At 37.6% G+C, this 17569-nt stretch overlaps 1 protein-coding gene across 1 annotated transcript in view; it reads left to right on the top strand.

Annotated features, from left to right (window-relative positions):
- The first annotated feature begins 6597 nt into the window (after positions 1-6597).
- ADGRG7 (adhesion G protein-coupled receptor G7) overlaps positions 6598-17569 on the top strand; it is a 62331-nt gene continuing 51359 nt past the window's right edge. The window contains 5 exon segments of the mRNA XM_067739100.1: positions 6598-13563; positions 13565-13604; positions 13718-13825; positions 16499-16662; positions 16997-17152. Coding sequence (XP_067595201.1) covers positions 13417-13563; positions 13565-13604; positions 13718-13825; positions 16499-16662; positions 16997-17152 — 615 coding nt within the window. The 5' untranslated portion in view covers positions 6598-13416.

Raw genomic sequence — 17569 nt, 5'->3', positions numbered from 1 at the left:
CTGGGCATATACTCAGAGAAAACCGTAATTCGAAAAGACACATGTACCCCAATGTTCATTGCAGCCCTATTTACAATAGCCAGGTCATGGAAACACCCTAAATGCCCATCAACAGACGAATGGATAAAGAAGATGTAGTACATATATACAATGGAACATTACTCAGCCATAAAAAGGAATGAAATTGGGACATTTGTAGAGACGTGGATGGATCTAGAGACTGTCATACAGAGTGAAGTAAGTCAGAAAAAGAAAAACAAATATCATATATTAACAAATATATGTGGAACCTAGAAAAATGGTACAGATGAACCGGTTTGCAGATCAGAAATTGAGACACTGATGTAGAGAACAAACGTATGGACAGCAAGCGGGGAAAGCAGCAGGGTGGTGGGGGTGGGGGTGGGATGCATTGGGTGATTGGGATTGACATGTATACACTGATGTGTATAAAATCGATGACTAATAAGAACCTGCTGTATAAAAAAGAAAATAAAATTAAAGAAATTTTAAAAAAAGAAAAAAAAGGAATTGAGGTGCAGGCCTTTAGTGTGAGGTTTTTTTTGTGTCTGGCTAGGAGTTAGGCCATGTTCATTTTTTATGGTAGCTGTAGCTGTTCCTTGCCAGTCAATCTCCCCACCTCTACTCCCCACCCTTTGGGCAAACACTGTTCTGATTTTATCATCATAGGTTAGTTTTGCTATCCTTGAACTTCATGAAAAGAACCATATAGGATTTACTCTTTTATGTCTGAATACTTTTGTTAACATAATGTTTTTGAGATTCATCTATGTTGTACGTATTGCTTTTTATTACTAAACGATCAATATTCTATTGTATGAATATAACATAATTTATATTATGTTATACAAGTCAGTCTCTTGTCGATTGACTATTTGGGTGGTTTCTTCTTCTTTTTCTTTTTTTTCTTTTGGCTACCATGAATAAAACTTCCGAGATTGCGTTCCCTGGAAAACAGATTCTGAATTGAAGATTTTTCTGCATAAAAGTTTCAACAGGTGTTCTTGGGATCAGCTCTCCTAGGGGAGTAACAGAGGCAGGATTGGGTGGAAGGAGAAATTGAACTGCAACACAGCTGAAGCTGGGATGCCCCTCAAGAGTTGCCCTCTGTATTAGTTATCTATTGCTGCAGAAGAAATCACCCCAAAATGTAATGGCTTAAAACAACCATGATCATTTATTATCTTTCTGAGTTCAGAATTTGGAAGCAGCATGCCTGGGTAGTTCTGGATTAGGATCTCTCATAAAGTTGCCCGCAGATGGTGGCTGGAGCTGGGGTCATCTTAAATGCTTCTTCACCCATATGTGGTGCCTGGGCTGGGAAGACTCAAAAAGCTGAAACAGCTGAAGCTCCTCAGCCTTCTCTATCTCTGTGTAGTTTCTCCCCTTGGTATCTCCAGCATGGAGGCTTCAGAGTAGCCAGGTTTCTTAAATGTCTCCTGTAGGCTCAAGTCTTCTAAAGCATCTGTCCTGAGTGAGAGAGAGCTAGGTGGAAGCCAAATCATCTTTTATGATCCAGCCTGGAAGTCACACAACACATTTCTTTCACACTATTAGTCAAGATAGATACAAAAATCCACATGATTCACGGAAAGAACATAAACCTACCTCTCAGTGGAGAAGTATCATTATAGGAAGAGTGAGTGAGATGGAATACATAGTACAGCTATCTTTGGAAAATATATTCTTTGAGGTATTGAGGCTGTGGGTTGAGCCTTTATTCCCTGGTATTGACTAGTCATAGTGTGTGTCATGAGGCTCTTGGGTAAGCTGACTCTCTTCAGTTGAGGGCAATTTCTAGAAAAGGATTCAGCTGTTTTCTCAGTTGCCAACATCCCCCAAGTCTGGAGGAATGAGTGCTTCAGTCCTAAAGAGGAGGATCCAGGTGGTATACGATAACATCCACTGCAGGTAATAGAAACATTCAAGTATCTTTGTGGACATATATTTCCACTTATTTTGCATATCTCTCTAGATGTGGAATTTCTGTCATAGGTAGGTGTATCTTTAGCCTTATGATACTACCAAACATCTTTCCAAAATGGTTGTACCATTTGAAATTCTCAGCAGCAATTTGCTAGAGTTCCAGTTGTTTCACATCCTTAACAACAATTGGCATCGTCTGTTTTTTAATTTTAGCTGTTCTAGTTGGGTGTGAAATGATATTTCATTGTGGTTTTAACTTGCGTTTCTCTGATGACTAATATGCTGATCATTTTCGTGTGCTTAGTGCCCTTCCATATATCTTTTTTTATGGACTGTGTATTCACATCTTTTGTCCATTTTAAAAAGTGGGTTGTTTGTATCTTATTAGTAATGTGCACTCTTTACAATTTACAAATTACAATCCTAATTTAAAGTTATAGAAACACTTCCTTTGTCAGAAAAGTACTGCAAATATTTTCTCCCGGTCTGTGGCTTCCATTTTTATTTTCTTAACGGTGTCTTTTGCTGAGCAGTTTTTAGTTTTAAGTACAATTTATCAATTTTTTTCTTTTATGTTTCGTGCTTTTTGTGTCCTCTTTAAAAAAAATTTTGTCTTTCCTAAAGTTGCAAAGATATTCTCCTGTTTTCTCAGAGAAGCTTTGTAGTTTTAACTATTGCTTTTGGGTCTCTGGTCCATCTCAAATTGAGTTTTGAGTCCATTTGTTGAAACATTTTTCCTTTTCCAACTGAATTGCCTTGTAATCTTTTTAAAGAATCAACTGACATATATGTTTTATCTATTTCTAAGCTCTTTATTTCATTGGTATATCTGGCTGTCTTTATGATGATCTCATAATGTTTTGATTGCTATGGCTGTATAGTAAGTCATAAAATTAGTAATGTCAGTCACCCAACTCTCTTTTTCTTTTACTTTTAAAAAAATTTTTATTGAAGTATAGTTGATTTACAATGTTGTATTAGTTTCAGGTGTACAGCAAAGTGAATCAGTTATACATATACATATATCCACTCCTTTTTAAGATTCTTTTCCCATATAGGCCATTACAGAGTATTGAGTAGAGTTCCCTGTTTATTTTGGCTTTTCCAGGTCTCTTACATTTCAATAACACTTTAAGATCAGTTTGTCAATTTCTACAAAAAAGTTCTTTTGTTTTTGGATTTTGGCCTTATCAATTTGGGGAAAATATACACCTTAACAACTTTGAGTCTTTCATACATACATGGTATATATTTCCACTTGTTTAGATCTTTTAAAATTTCTTTCACTAATGAGATCTTACACACATTTTGTTAAATTTATTTCCCAAAATTTTATAATTTTTAAGCTAATTTAAATGGAAATTATTTAATAATTTTATTTCCCAATTATTTGATGCTAGCATATGGAAATAAATATAATTTTGTTTATTTTGTATCATGAAACCTTGCTAAATTTACTATTACTTCTAGCAGCTTTTTTTGAGACACCTTAGGATTTTCTATGTATTTGATGATGTCATCTGCAACAGAAGATAGTTTTATTTCTCCCTTTCTTTATGCTTTTTGTTTCTTTTTCTTACCTATAGCACTGGTCAGCATTTTCAGCACAATCTTGAGTAAAAGTGGTTACAGCAGTTATGTTAAACTCTTTTCTGTCAGTCTTAGGGGGGAAAGCATTCAATATTACACTATTAAGTATGATGTTAGTGGTAGGGTCTTCATAGATGATTTTTATCAGTTTGAAGAAGTTCCCTTTTATTCCTTATTTGCTGAGAGTTTAAAAAATATGTTGGATGCTTTTTCCCCTTTATTGAAATGATTTTTGAATTTATGATTATTGAAATGATCATATGGTCTTCCCCCTTTAATTTGGCATATGGTGAATTAAATACTTAATTTTCTATTGTTAAACCAACTTTGCACTCCTGGTATAAATCTCACTTTGTCATGATGGATTGTCAGTTTTATATATTGCTGGATTTGATTTGCTACTATTTCAAAAAGATTTTTGCATCTGTGTAAATGAGGTTTATTGGTCTGTAATTTTCTTTTCTTATAATGTTTTTGTCAGATTTTGGTATGAGGGCTATCCTGGCATTATAAAATCATTTGGGAAGTTTCTCCCTTTCTCTATTTTCTAAAAGAGTTTATACAAGATTGGTATTATTTATTCCCTAATTCATCAGTAAAACTGTCTGTGCTGGTAGTTTGTTGCTTTCAGTATTTTCTCCTTATTTTTGAGTTTTAGCAGTTCAACCATGATGTATCTAAGTGTGGTTTTCCCTGCATTTATTTTGCTTGAGCTTTACTGCGCTTCTTGTACCAAGTTTGAGAATTTTTGACCATTATTCCTTCAGATATTTTATCTGCCCTATTCCTTCTCTTCTCCCTTTCTGGGACTCCATTTGCTTATAGGTTAGACTCTTTGATATTGTCCCACATGTCCCAGAGCCTCTGTTTATTTTTTTAAGTCTTTTTTTTCCTTCAGATTTTAGGGGAATTTACACCCAGACTTTGAGTCTCCCTTCTATATGGCTCCCTCCTTTCCGGGATATCTCCCTTCAATTTCCAGTTGTGTGGTAGCCCCAGACTGTCTCCTTTCATACCTCGACCCATTAAGACTGTGGCTTTAGGCTGGTGTTTCAGCCACTCCTGCTATACAGACTGGGTAGTGCTCTTAGTGGAGAGACTGTATAAACTTGGAATAGCCTTCAGTTTCTCTCTGCTTTTTATTGCTGTCCAATGTCCTCAAGTAGTTAGTTTTAAATTTTTGTCCAGTGTTTAAAATTGTCATCTGGGGGAGGGTTAATATGGTACAATCTACTCCATCATTATTGGAACTGGAACTCTGCTTCCTGTATTCATAAGGTTAGTTAATTTGTTCACCATCCACCCTGTCTTTCAATTTAGAGTCCCCAGTGTCCCCAGTGTCCCCAACTCAAAATAACCAGTCACTAGATCCAAACAATCGAGTCTCAGGTATGCTCCTGTGTTGATTGACACCTGACTTCCTTAGAGCCACTGTTTTAGATCAGGTTCTCATTTAGCTAGCAGGTCTTCTTTGCCTCCCAGCCTCAGTCACTTCCCGTATTGCTTGAGATATCTTCCTAAAAAATATTCCTTACTATGTTACTTCCTTGTTTTAAGACCCCTCTAGGCTGCTGCAGGGTTAAATCTTTTCAGCTTGTTCTATAAAGCTGCTCACAATGCAGCTTATGTCCTGCTGTTGATCCACGTAGAACCAACGCTCCTGATATGTTAAGCTTTTCTCTGTTCTTGGACACATCAGAACTTTCCATGTTTTTGAATTTTTGCTGTTTGTATCCTGCCTACATTTTATCTGACTTCTTTATTTTTTTTAATTTTATTTTTATTTATTTTTTTCACACACACACACTGTATTTTATTTTTACAAGAGATAAATAAACTGACACCAAGCATTGTAAATGTATGACCACAACAAAAGCAACAATGATTGCAATTACCAAACATGAAACACACTCATACTATGTCATAATATTGACATTCAGTCCAGTAATCCTCCACTGTAACAGCTTCTTTACTTTGCAGTGAAAATTGATTTGTATATTTTTTGCCTCTGAGTCCTTGTGGGATTTTTTTTTTATTCAAACAGAAAGTCACAAAAATTATAATCATCCTCATTATCTGACTTCTTTAGATTTAGTCTTAAAATCTGATGCTAACACCACCTCTTCTGAAAAGTCTTCTCTGGATGGGTTACCTCTGTCCTCAACATCTCTCTTCTATATTCTTATAGCACTTATAGATCTGCATATTGACATGGTTCATCTATATCTATCTATCTAGTCTATATACATCATCTATATAATCTGTTTCCTTCAGTAGATTCTAATCTCCTTGGTCAAGGTGTCGTATCTTTCAAATATGTTTTTTTCATATCCATAACATCTAGTAAGCATTGTATACCCTGTGTAGATTCTCAGTGTATATATTTTTTGATGATCTTACAAAGAATATTTTTCAGCAGTGATATTCAAAATAATGGTTTTACATATAGAAATTAAAGGCCACAGACCCCAAAAGAGAAACTACTCAGCCAGTTCATATACTATTCTGTTATTTATTGTTTCTTTAGGAACATTTACCCCATATCTAGCACCCCTATAGAGTTCTGCAAGAATGGTGGAACCTGGGAAAATGGCAGATGCATTTGTCCAGAAGAGTGGAAAGGACGGAGATGTACGATCAGTAAGGAACCTGTAATCGAACATACTAGTTATTGTAATGGTAGTAACTTAACTAGATAAGAAAGTGTGTAGTTCCTGGCTGGTCAGTGAGTCCTATAAGCCTTCTATTACCCTTCGAATTACACCAGAGAGGTTTTGAACTTTGACTTTTATCTGGTTTGAAATTTGAGAAAGAAAAGTGAAAATTTATAATGAAATTTTTTTGATTAATGATGAATTTATGATGAAGAATATTTTTTCTTTCCCTTATAGTTAATTTCTGTGAAAACAGTACCTATGAGAATTTTACTTTTCACAGAATTCCAGTGGGAAGATATGGCTCTTCCTTGCAAACATGTGACAAGAACACTCTGAATGGTTTGTGCTTTTCCAAGCATCTCCTCTGTTTAGGCATATGAATTGCTATGCTGGGTCATACCTATCATCTCTCCAACTAGTGTTAGGTCCCTAGAAGAGGCATCAAGGAAGATTTTGTGGAAGGGTTTGGCTCCATTTCGTGATGCCAATGTTCAAAGTTTTGGGTGTTACATCACATAATTCCAGTTCTCCTAAAAACTGAAATATAGATCGGTAGTAAATTCCTTTTAATTCTTCAATATATTTATTCTTGCAGCCTCCTCCATCTCCTGGAGTTTGATCAGGTTAAGATCTGCTGTTACATAATTTATCTCAATTTTAAAGACTGGGTAGACTGTAGGTTTACACCGTATCTATTTTGAGACTTCATATTTCTAGGTAGAATTGCAGTTAAGTCTCTTCACAGTTAGGAGTCCTTCACCTCTTTGATCATTTTAGTTTTCCATCTTGGAACATTTTCTAGCTTCATCACACCTTTCCTGAAGCGTGACAACCTTGCTTGCACAGAGGCTTTCCAAGAATAAAGGAGCAAATGATATTTTCTATTTCTAATATGCCCCCTGATGCTATCTAGGATTTTGATGACATACACGATTTTAATGCCAGATTGGGTAATATCTTCTAAGAGTAGCCCTTTAAATTCATAGACCCCTTTCCTGACAGCTTAGAGCCCATTATCCCATATGATTTTCCCTAAATGTTTTAACAGTCCTTGGTTTGCATTGATTTTCATCTGACCAATCCTCCTGCCTCTCACACCTTTCTGCAGGTTATCATCCACTTCCTGCAGAACCGGATATCTCAGTAACTAATTCTAGATGTTTATGCAAGTGTTTGATAGTGAATAATGAACCTGGGAAAATTTTTCACATTTTATTTAGATATTTATTTCTATGTGTGTCAAGGGCTCTTTGAAACACTAAATAAATTGTATGCACTGCTCCTTCCTATGTCCTTCTTTGCCTTATTTATTCTAAGAAATTATTTAGACCAGCGTTCCATTTGCCGAATCTAAATTGCCTCTGCCCACATATATCATACTTACTCAAGTATTCATGATTTTACTCTTTACATAGTTCTTTCCAGCTTCTTGATTAAAAGCTCAGAGGTAAAAGAAGAGCTTCAACTGTATTGGTACTTACTTCCTGTGGTATGTCCATAGATACTTACCATCATAATTTATTTTTTATAGTATTTGTTTTTAAAAATTTATTTATTTATTTATTTTTGGCTGCCTTGGGTCTTCCTTGCTGTGTGCAGGCTTTCTTTAGTTGCGGTGAGTGGGGGCTACTCTTTGTTGCACTGCGTGTGCTTCTCATTGCGGTGGCTTCTCTTGTTGCAGAGCACAGGCTCTAGGTGCATGGGCTTCAGTAGTTGTGGCACACGGGCTCAGTAGTTGTGGCTCGCAGGCTCTAGAGCGCAGGCTCAGTAGTTGTGGCGCATGGACTTAGTTGCTCCGAGGCACGTGGGATCTTCCTGGACCAGGGCTCGAACCTGTGTCCCCTGCATTGGCAGGCGGATTCTTTTTTTTTTTTTTTAAAGAAGATATTGGGGGTAGGAATTTATTAATTAATTAATTTATTTTTGCTGTGTTGGGTCTTCGTTTCTGTGCAAGGGTTTTCTCTAGTTGTGGCAAGCGGGGGCCACTCTTCATCATGGTGCGCGGGCCTCTCACTATCGTGGCCTCTTTTGTTGCAGAGCACAGGCTCCAGACGCGCAGGCTCAGTAGTTGTGGCTCACAGGCCTTGTTGCTCCGCAGCATGTGGGATCCTCCCAGACCAGGGCTCGAACCTGTGTCCCCTGCATTAGCAGGCAGATTCTCAACCACTACGCCACCAGGGAAGCCCAGGCGGATTCTTAACCACTGCACCACCAGGGGAGTCCTACCGTCATAATTTTTATATATTTTTTGTGTCTTAAATATTTCTTTATAATTTACAAAACAGATACGGCTACAAAAAATAACTGTGCTGTTGAATCAGGAAGCGTAAAAATGTCAGTAATATAGCCATCAAGGGACATCACACTTGCTTGAAAGATACTACTTTTTTTGGGACAAGAGAATCACCATCTTTCATTTGGTTATGTATTTTTCTTTTCTGAGTAACTATTATGGTTTTTTGTGGGTTTATTTTTGTTTGTGTTTTTTTTTTTTTTGCGGTACGCGGGCCTCTCACTGCTGTGGCCTCTCCCGCTGCGGAGCACAGGCTCCGGACGCGCAGGCTCAGCGGCCATGGCTCACGGGCCTAGCCGCTCCGCGGCATGTGGGATCTTCCCGGACCGGGGCACGAACCCGTGTCCCCTGCATCGGCAGGCGGACTTTCAACCACTGTGCCACCAGGGAAGCCCTACATACTCTTTTAATTTATAACTTGTTTTTGTCACTTTAATACTTTGTAAACATCTTTTTAATATAAATACTTATACATCTACATCATAAATTTTAGATAACTGCATGATATGAGTCAGCTATTATTTAAGCGGTTCTCTGCTGCTGGACATTTAGATAGCTTCAAGTCTTTTGGTATTTCATTCTTGTACATAATCTTTGTTTGCATGACCTATTATTTCCTTAGGAGAAATTCCTAGTAGTTCTCAGTTCACTAATATTATAACCAGTACCTAGTTAGTGTTGAGTCCTCAAAGTAGAAAAAGTGCAAATGCCTGAAACAGAACATTGACAAGATTATAATTCTGAGAGATGATGGTAGAGGTGTTATAAACAATTGAACTGGTGTATTTTATGACTTCAGATTTCTCTAGGAGTCTGGGTCCTTCTCACTGGGAGTGTGAACACTCCCATTTTTCTTGAAGTTGGTCCAGAGTCTATGTTCAGTGAACTCCCTTCAGAGCTGGAGGTTCTGTGTTTGCAGTCTTGCTGGAGGCAAAGGAGAGGAGTGGATGTTTTTGGTGAGAAGGCTGAGGAAAGAACCATTGTGGGATTTGGCTGAGAAAGTCACAGATCATGAGATAGATGAAAACACTGTCCCATTAATAAACAGTTATGAATTTTACTGGCTTAAGGCATGGAGAAAAAAGAAAACAATTATGTGTGATTTATGTGTAAAGTCCAAATGGCATAGAAGAAGGTGTTTAGAGGATAAATAAAAAATTTCAATATAGGATGCGTTGAAATATGAAATGGTATAACCACACTCAATCCTTCCTTCCTCCCACTCTGAATTTCTAGTCTACTTATTTTTCTAATGATGGGCTATCAGTTTACCCTCTCCCAGGTGATCTTTTGTGTAAACCCTTGTGGACTCAGGTCTTTATTCATGTAAATAAGGCTTTTGCCTCAATCTCGAGCCCTAAGATCGTGTCAGCAAGCTCTTAGCTCTCCTCAGGAGAACACTCTTGGTGAGCTGCCAACAGAGGTAATCTCTCTCTCTCCTCTCTCCCCTGGAAGGAAATTAATTGTTACTTGGGGCAACTCTTCCTTTCCAAACTCCATCCGCTGAACTGAGACCAATGTGGAGGTCTCCTGATAGGCACCAGCCTAAATGGTAAATCTCACTCTGACTTTCCCCTTCTTTCATCTACAGTTTCCTTTCTGTGTCTCTAAGCTACCGAACTCCCCTTCTACACATATGGGGAGAAGTGGACAGGGTGAGAGTGAAACAGAGGAGAGTGACAGGGAGGAAAGAACTCACTCCAGCTTCATTCATCGCACGTTGTCACGGCAGAGTTCTCCAGCATCCTTTCACGCATTCTCTTGTTCTAAACTGGGAGGAGGCAGGGTGTTGAAGTGGGCCCAGCCAGGGCAGAGTCTCTGCTGGTATAGGCATGTGACTCAATCAGTGAATCTAAGACCTTATTTCTCCATTTTGAACACTTGCTGTAAAGACTGATCCATAACCTTGAAACTTTGCTGTTACGTTCAAGCTCCTAGTTGTCCTTGTTTACCTAACTTTGGGAACATAAAACTGCTAATACTGACTACCTTGTACATTTCCATTGCACATTTCTGTTTGCATTTCTGTTCTAGCCAGCTTTCTTTGCTTACAAGACAGCTGATCAAGTTATCTTAACCAAAAGAGAGCTACTGTAAAGAGGCATATGGAATCTCCTGGGAACCTAGGAACAGGATCATAATACAGCTGGGCCCTGTGGATGCTGGACCAGGGGGATGGCAGGGCTTCCAAGGCAGCTTTGAAGCTCTTAGTAGAGCAGTTTTGGGTCTTCCCTGTGGGAGAATGTAACGGCAGTGGCTGTTGAAATCAGACGGTTCTGGATTCAAATCTTCGCATTGCTTTTTGGTAGCTACATGATTTAGTCCAAATTACTCCATATCTCTCCAAAGAGCCTCAGATTCTTCAGTGTAATATGGGAGTGATTTTGGGACTCGCTTCAGCAGGATTCTTGTAAGGCTCAAATGAGATAATGTATGTAAATCGCTAGCATAATACTGGACTTATCCATATTAAATCTTGGAAAAATAGGTTAGCAGCTGTGTTTATCATTAACATGACTCAGTAAACATGTATGTCTCATCTTTATTTATAGTTTCTGCTCTCTCATAATTTAACCCTTTCATGATGTTGGGGAAGTAAAATTAAAAGCAAAATCTTCTCCCAACGCAGAAATCCTCTCCACAAAGGTAGTAGAGAAAGAAAACACTTTAATTATTGCACAGGCATTAAACCAGAATGTGACGAACATCACAGACAAACCCTTAATAGACTGGGAAGAAGAAGGGAATCTGACCTCTTTAGGTAGGCAAGCAGATACAACCTGTTACATACATATTTTCAGATAAATAATAACTAGTCCTCAGTTAAGAGAACTCCACAGCACTATTTGCCACACACAGTTTATCCTAAGTTAACTGGGTAATTGAGGTGACCTTTTGTGTTAGCTAATTGACTTTATCCAGAGGAAGAACAAACCTTTCATATCTTTATGAAAGGAGGTAGTTTTGCAACTTGGAGCAAGGTGCCCACCCACCGAAGTTAGGCTACTACTCTCCCACAGAAACTGGGAGATAGGGGCACTAGCTAGCTCCCTCGATGTTTCCATTTCAAAGAGATGGTTCCCAGGTCCCTGAGAAAGACATTCCTAGGTCTTTGACAAAATGCCAATCTAGTTTTCAAAAGGATTTATTTACATTTCAAAGAGAAGAGAAAGTGCCTGCAAGTTTTCTAAAGTAAATGCTCAAAGAAAAAGGAGGGGAGGGAAATTTCTTCCCTTATTTTCCACAGGAAGAATTAAACCTCTCATTTTTAATTTGTATTTGTCCTTACAATGATATGCAATTCTCCCTTAGTATCCGTGGGGGATTGGTTCCAGGACCATCCCCTCTCTTACCTCCCCGGCTCCCCACAGAAACCAAAATGCCCGGATGCTCAAGTCCCTTATATAAAATGGTGTAGTTGGCTATCCGTATCTGCGTGGGGTTCCACATTAGCAAATTCAACCAACCACGGAAACGAAACCCGTGGATACGGAGGGCTGACTCTAATGACCTCTCTGGTCCCCTTGAAAGCCAGGCTTTTCTGATATAACTGCTGCACTAAATGGAAGATTCCTAGGGAAAAGAATCAGATTGCTTCTAGTCATTTGTACTAGGTTGATGGCCAGCCTCCTGATTGGGATCTCTGAGACATGCACCCACCTATCATCCAATCAGTTACGACAAGAGGAGGAAAGAATAATATGGAAGGAATAAAGGCCTTACAAGTGGCTGTGGCTAGAGCAGCCCTTTAAAAGCAGCAAACACCCCCATGTACCTGGCCCATTTTTCCCTTTAGCCTTCAAATGCCTGAAGGAGCTCCCCTTAGTATCGCCAGTGTTTCACAGGTACTGACCTTTTAGTGGGTGCTCAACAGACACTGTTGGTTGAATGAATGTATGAACTATGTTCTTAGCAGATTGCAGTTTTGTTAGGTACTCCTCCTGTCGAAAGCAGCTCTGGAGTATGATTGCTATTCATCAAGTGGGAAATGCATAGTGTGAATTGCTGAAAATTACAGAAAATGGTGTTATGAAAGGAAAACTTTTGAAATAGAGAAGTTGACTTGAATGTTTCCATATAAATGACTATCACATTCTTTTTATGAAGTTTTTTAAATTATTTAAAAATTTATTTCTTTTTAAAATCTCACTTGAGGAAGAGAAAAGATGTATTAGTGTCAGGAATAAAGATTTAGAATAAAGAACAATTACATATTAATGAAATTCTTTCATTTCTGGGAAAACTAGATTGAACCAGTTATCTTAAATAGAGACATTTTGTTTTATCAAGTACAGAAAGAGTGGAAATATTTTTTATAGGAAACAGGAAAAGAAACAGTCTTATGACTTACCTTTGGAGAGCACCAAATTAACAGATTCCCCCCACTCCCTCCCACCTTCCATCTAATCTATCTTTTAACTTATCCAAAGTAGAAAAGAACATTGTGAAAACCTGCAAAGTTTAGTTAATAGCCGAGGCAATGAGCTCAGAGATCTGCTCTTCCATAATTCCATATGAACTGTCACCTCAGGAGTCGACACTTATAAGAGATGCTTTGGAACCCGAGGGGTTTGTGTGAGAGGAGAGAGTTGAATAAGAGGAAATTGAGTCTCAGCACTGGAGAAACAAGAATCAAATGCCTGGTCATTGTAGGGTGGTAGCGCCATCCTTTTATGAGAAGAGCAGAATAACAAAGACTGTCTCTACTGGGAAATCTGTCATTCTTGAATTCCAGCTTTCTGGCATCTGTGTCCAAGGTACGTGTCAGTGGGAGGAGTCCACCAGAACTTTAAAAAAAGGTATATGTAACAAAGTAAGACTCTCGTAAAGAAAGTCAGATATTTTTAGGGAATTGTGCCAATATTGTGATCACATGAATTCTGTGCTCATTCCTTTCTACTGGAATGTGGGACACACACAACTGATTTTATGACAAATCTCCACAATATTATGTTGTTACATTTTATTCTATGCAGGCTTATTGAGCAAATTGAAACTTATTCCTTGTCTTTGGCCAACACGTCAGTGGTAGAACCTAATATAGCAATACAGTCTGTTAATTTCTCTTCAGAAGGCCACTGTGGGATCTACAGGTGTTCTCTTCACTGTGCTGAAAGGTGAGCTGTTTGTTTCAGGTTCTTGTAATAGCAGAGAGCATTCTGCTACCGATAATGCTCTATTCGTGAAAGTGTAGGCTTTTATGAAATTCTGCTTTTTTTCCTTCTCATAGGAACTAGGGATTCTCTGGTTTCTGGTTCCACAGTTGTAAATGCAAGTGTGGACAAACTGAATCTGAATGAACAGGCTGAACTTCAGATCTTGCTCAACACCACGAAAAGCAGGTCTTAAATTATGTTACATGAAAAAATGCACTCCAATTCATGGAATTAATAACTTACATCCATTGAACGAGAAATAATGTTTACTGTTTCACACTGAATAATTTGTGTTTGAGTATGTTTGAGTTCTGACAAATTATGTTAATGTCAAGTCTACTATTCTAGGCCATAGAGATAATTTCTTTTTTTATTTTTTCCTCTCTTTCTTTGCAAAAACCCTTTGGAGGGTAGCAGAATTGAAATGCTCTGGCCATGGATGCAAATTTGTTTTCCAACAAAAATCTAGCTAAAGTGGTTCAGTTTTACATTTAAAAATACATTTAAAAAATACTCAGTCGTAAGCTTTGCCTGTGTTTACTAGTGGAATGACACTCACAGGCTTAAATTCATCCTATAGACCTGACCTTGGGATATTTTATGTAATTGATGCAGTTATCATCTAGCAGTACCAATTTTCAGTTATCTCTACTAGTATGGTGCCCACCATGAGCTCCTTATCATCTTGCATGTGGCCCTTTAGAAATTCTTATGTCTATCTTGAAATGTTTGTACTTTTCTTTTTTTTCTTAATTAATTTTTGTTGGAGTATAGTTGCTTTACAATGTTGCATTAGTTTCTGCTGTACAGCAAAATGAATCAGCTATACATATACATATATGCCCTCTTTTTTAGATTTCTTTCCCATTTAGGTCACCACAGTGCATTAAGTAGAGTTCCCTGTGCTATACAGTACATTCTCATTAGTTGTCTATTTTATACATAATACCACTAGCGTATATGTGTCAATCCCAATCTCCCAATTCCTCCCACCCCCACTCTTTCCCCCTTGGTATCCATACATTGTACTTTTCAGAGTCTAAAAAAAAATTGGTTAATTCAACTACAATAAGCAAACCAAACACACACATTTACTTTTATTCTCTCCCCAAATAAAAAAATCCAGTGCCAGAAAGTACATATTTTAGAAAGACTAAGTTCATAATTCTCACTGGTTATATAATTCTAATTGGCTAATTCTTTATTGGTTGTAGAAGTTGCAAATATCTTCTCTCCAGTCTATAGCTATCTTTTACTTGGTTTTTCATGTCTTTTGTCATACTCAAATTTTAATTTATAATGCAGTCCAATGTACCAATCTTTTTTCTGTAATTGGTACTTAAAAAAAATTCATTGCTCTACTAAAGTCATGCTAGTCTCCTATATTTTCTCCTGAATATTTTTAGTGTTTGTGTTTGTATTTAGGTATTCAGTACACCTTGAATTTATGTATTTAAAGGAAAACGTATATCCTTTAATAAATTCATTAGATAATAAAAGAAATTGTTAAAAAATAATCATTCAGCTAAAGAGGCATAAAAATTAAAATAAATGTAAAGAAATCTAGAAGGAAGAAATTAATAAAAATAGAAATTAACAAATGCTAGAGTTGATCAACAAAATAAAAATTTGATTCCATGAAAGACTAATGAAAAATATGCAAGCTTCTGACAAGTTTGATCAAGAAAAGAGAGAATATAAATAAACATCAAGGAGGATTATGTCTAGAGATATGGAGATTCTTTTAAAATTATAAGATAATGGTAAATATAATTTATTCTAGTGAATCTAATTATCTAGATGAAAAGATGATTTTCTAATAAATAACCAGAATACTGTAGAAATGAGGAGATGGGTGAGTAGGGAATTTCATGTTTTAAATCTATATACTTGGATGGATTTGGATTTTACATCAAGCATGTCACTCTTTTATAAAAATAAGATTAAAAAGAAGGCATACTACATTTTTAGGGTTAACTTTGTCACCTAGTATCCAGGAGGAACAATTTGGTGGGCTTAACGTGCCATGAAAACACCTCAGAAGCCAATGTCTTTATTTCCCAGATGAGGACAGAGCAAAGTGGCTGGCTGTGGAGGACATCTGGGGAGCTGTCAGGTCCTTGCCTGCCTATCTCTCAAAGCACAAGACTGATTAGGCTGGTCTCACCACCACCGCTTTAGTTTTCCTTGTATATATAATATACATATATGTGTGTGTGTGTGTGTATATATATATATACACACACACGTATATATATACACACACATGCAAATACACACACACGTTTTTCACTTGTGAAATACAGCAGAGTTCACCCTCTGCTGTTTCCCTGATATGCACAACTTGAGCTCCAGTCTGTTAATACAGTGGTCCCTGCTCAGTCCCTCTGAATGGGAGACAGACCTCACAGAGCAATCCTCTAGGTACAGCTGTCCTGATGTTCACCCTCTGCTGTTTCTTGTTTGATGTCTTGTCAGTGGGGGAAGCAACGTGGTCTTGAGCTACCTTCACATCGTGTTCACTCCGTCTCACTGCATAGAAAGTAAGAATGTTTACTTTATACATGATATACTTCCAATTTTTTTTCCAGGCGGATTAGACAGGAATTATGGTTTCCATTTAGAACATAAGGAATCTTATCTCAGGAAAAAAACTTAATGAGGGTGGAATAGCCAACCACAGATCATATGTTAATTACATACCGCAATTAAATAAAGGCAGCCAGCAAACCACGTTTTCTGTACTTTACCCAAGTATTAAGCAGTCATGCAGTTCAGTGATGGCATGGGACTTTGTTTCTTGCTTACCCTAAGGTTCATTTATTAATTTTAGTGTCCTTTTTTCCCCCTCACAGCTAATGCCAAGGCATGTGGCTTTGTAGTGTATCAAAACAGCAAGCTTTTCCAATCAAAAACTTTTATAGCTAAATCACATTTTAGTCAAAAAATTATCTCAAGCAAAACTGATGAAAATGTGGAAGATCAGAGCACTTCTGTTGAAATGTTTTTTAGTCCAAGGGTGAGTTTTCCTATTAACAGAAATAATTCAGCCCACTCTTGATTGCAAAACCAGGGACAGTTTGGGCAAAAGAAATTCACAGAACAACTCTTTGAAAGATTCTTTGACAGTGTTCACTTCAACTTCCCCCATCCATATTTTTGTAGACTAGCTAAACCCAAAATTAACTACTTTGAATTTTGTATCCCTTTTCCTCTCCTCAATCTGTAATGAAGATGCTATGCTTTGTACATATCTAATTGGTTTCTCATATGCTTATCTTGGCCTATTTGATTTTTTTCTACCCAATTAAGCATTTTGAAAAATCAGTTGCCATTGTCTTATCAATTCACAGTACAATGAAAAAGAATTCCAGCTTCATTCCTATGCCTGTGACTATTGGAATTTTTCCCTGAAGGATTGGGACACACATGGCTGTCACAAAGAAGGAGTCATTGATGGATTCTTGCGCTGCCGCTGCAACCATACTACTAACTTCGCGGTATTGATGGTAAGGGTGTGCACGGTAATCTCCTTCCTGACAAGAATTTCCTTATATATGATTTTGGTATGTACTAACTGGAGATAATTTGGGGGGTTCGTTTACATAGACACTCAACTCAGATTAAACAGAAAAACAGGGAATGGAGTTAGAGGACTAAGAAGGGAAGTGCTGGTAAAGGCAAGTAGAATAGAGTTTTTTGCAATATAGTCTCCGGATAGATGAGTTCAGTACTGTGTATTTAATAATGAGAAGGGAGCCCACGTGCAAAAGAGGAGTTGACGGACTGCACTCAACTAACTCACATATCAGAAGCATGAAGTTGCTACAGCCAGAGATAAGGCTGTATAGCTGTGTGCTGAAGACAGGTTCAGTACATACATAGCTGTGGGTGGGCAGTCTGCATCAGTTACCCACAGCTTTTTC

This window comes from Pseudorca crassidens, chromosome 5, assembly GCF_039906515.1.
Source record: "Pseudorca crassidens isolate mPseCra1 chromosome 5, mPseCra1.hap1, whole genome shotgun sequence".
NCBI classification, from domain to species: Eukaryota; Metazoa; Chordata; class Mammalia; order Artiodactyla; family Delphinidae; genus Pseudorca; species Pseudorca crassidens.
The sequence above is the reverse complement of the archived record's forward strand: the minus strand, read 5'-3'. Positions and strand labels throughout refer to the sequence as shown.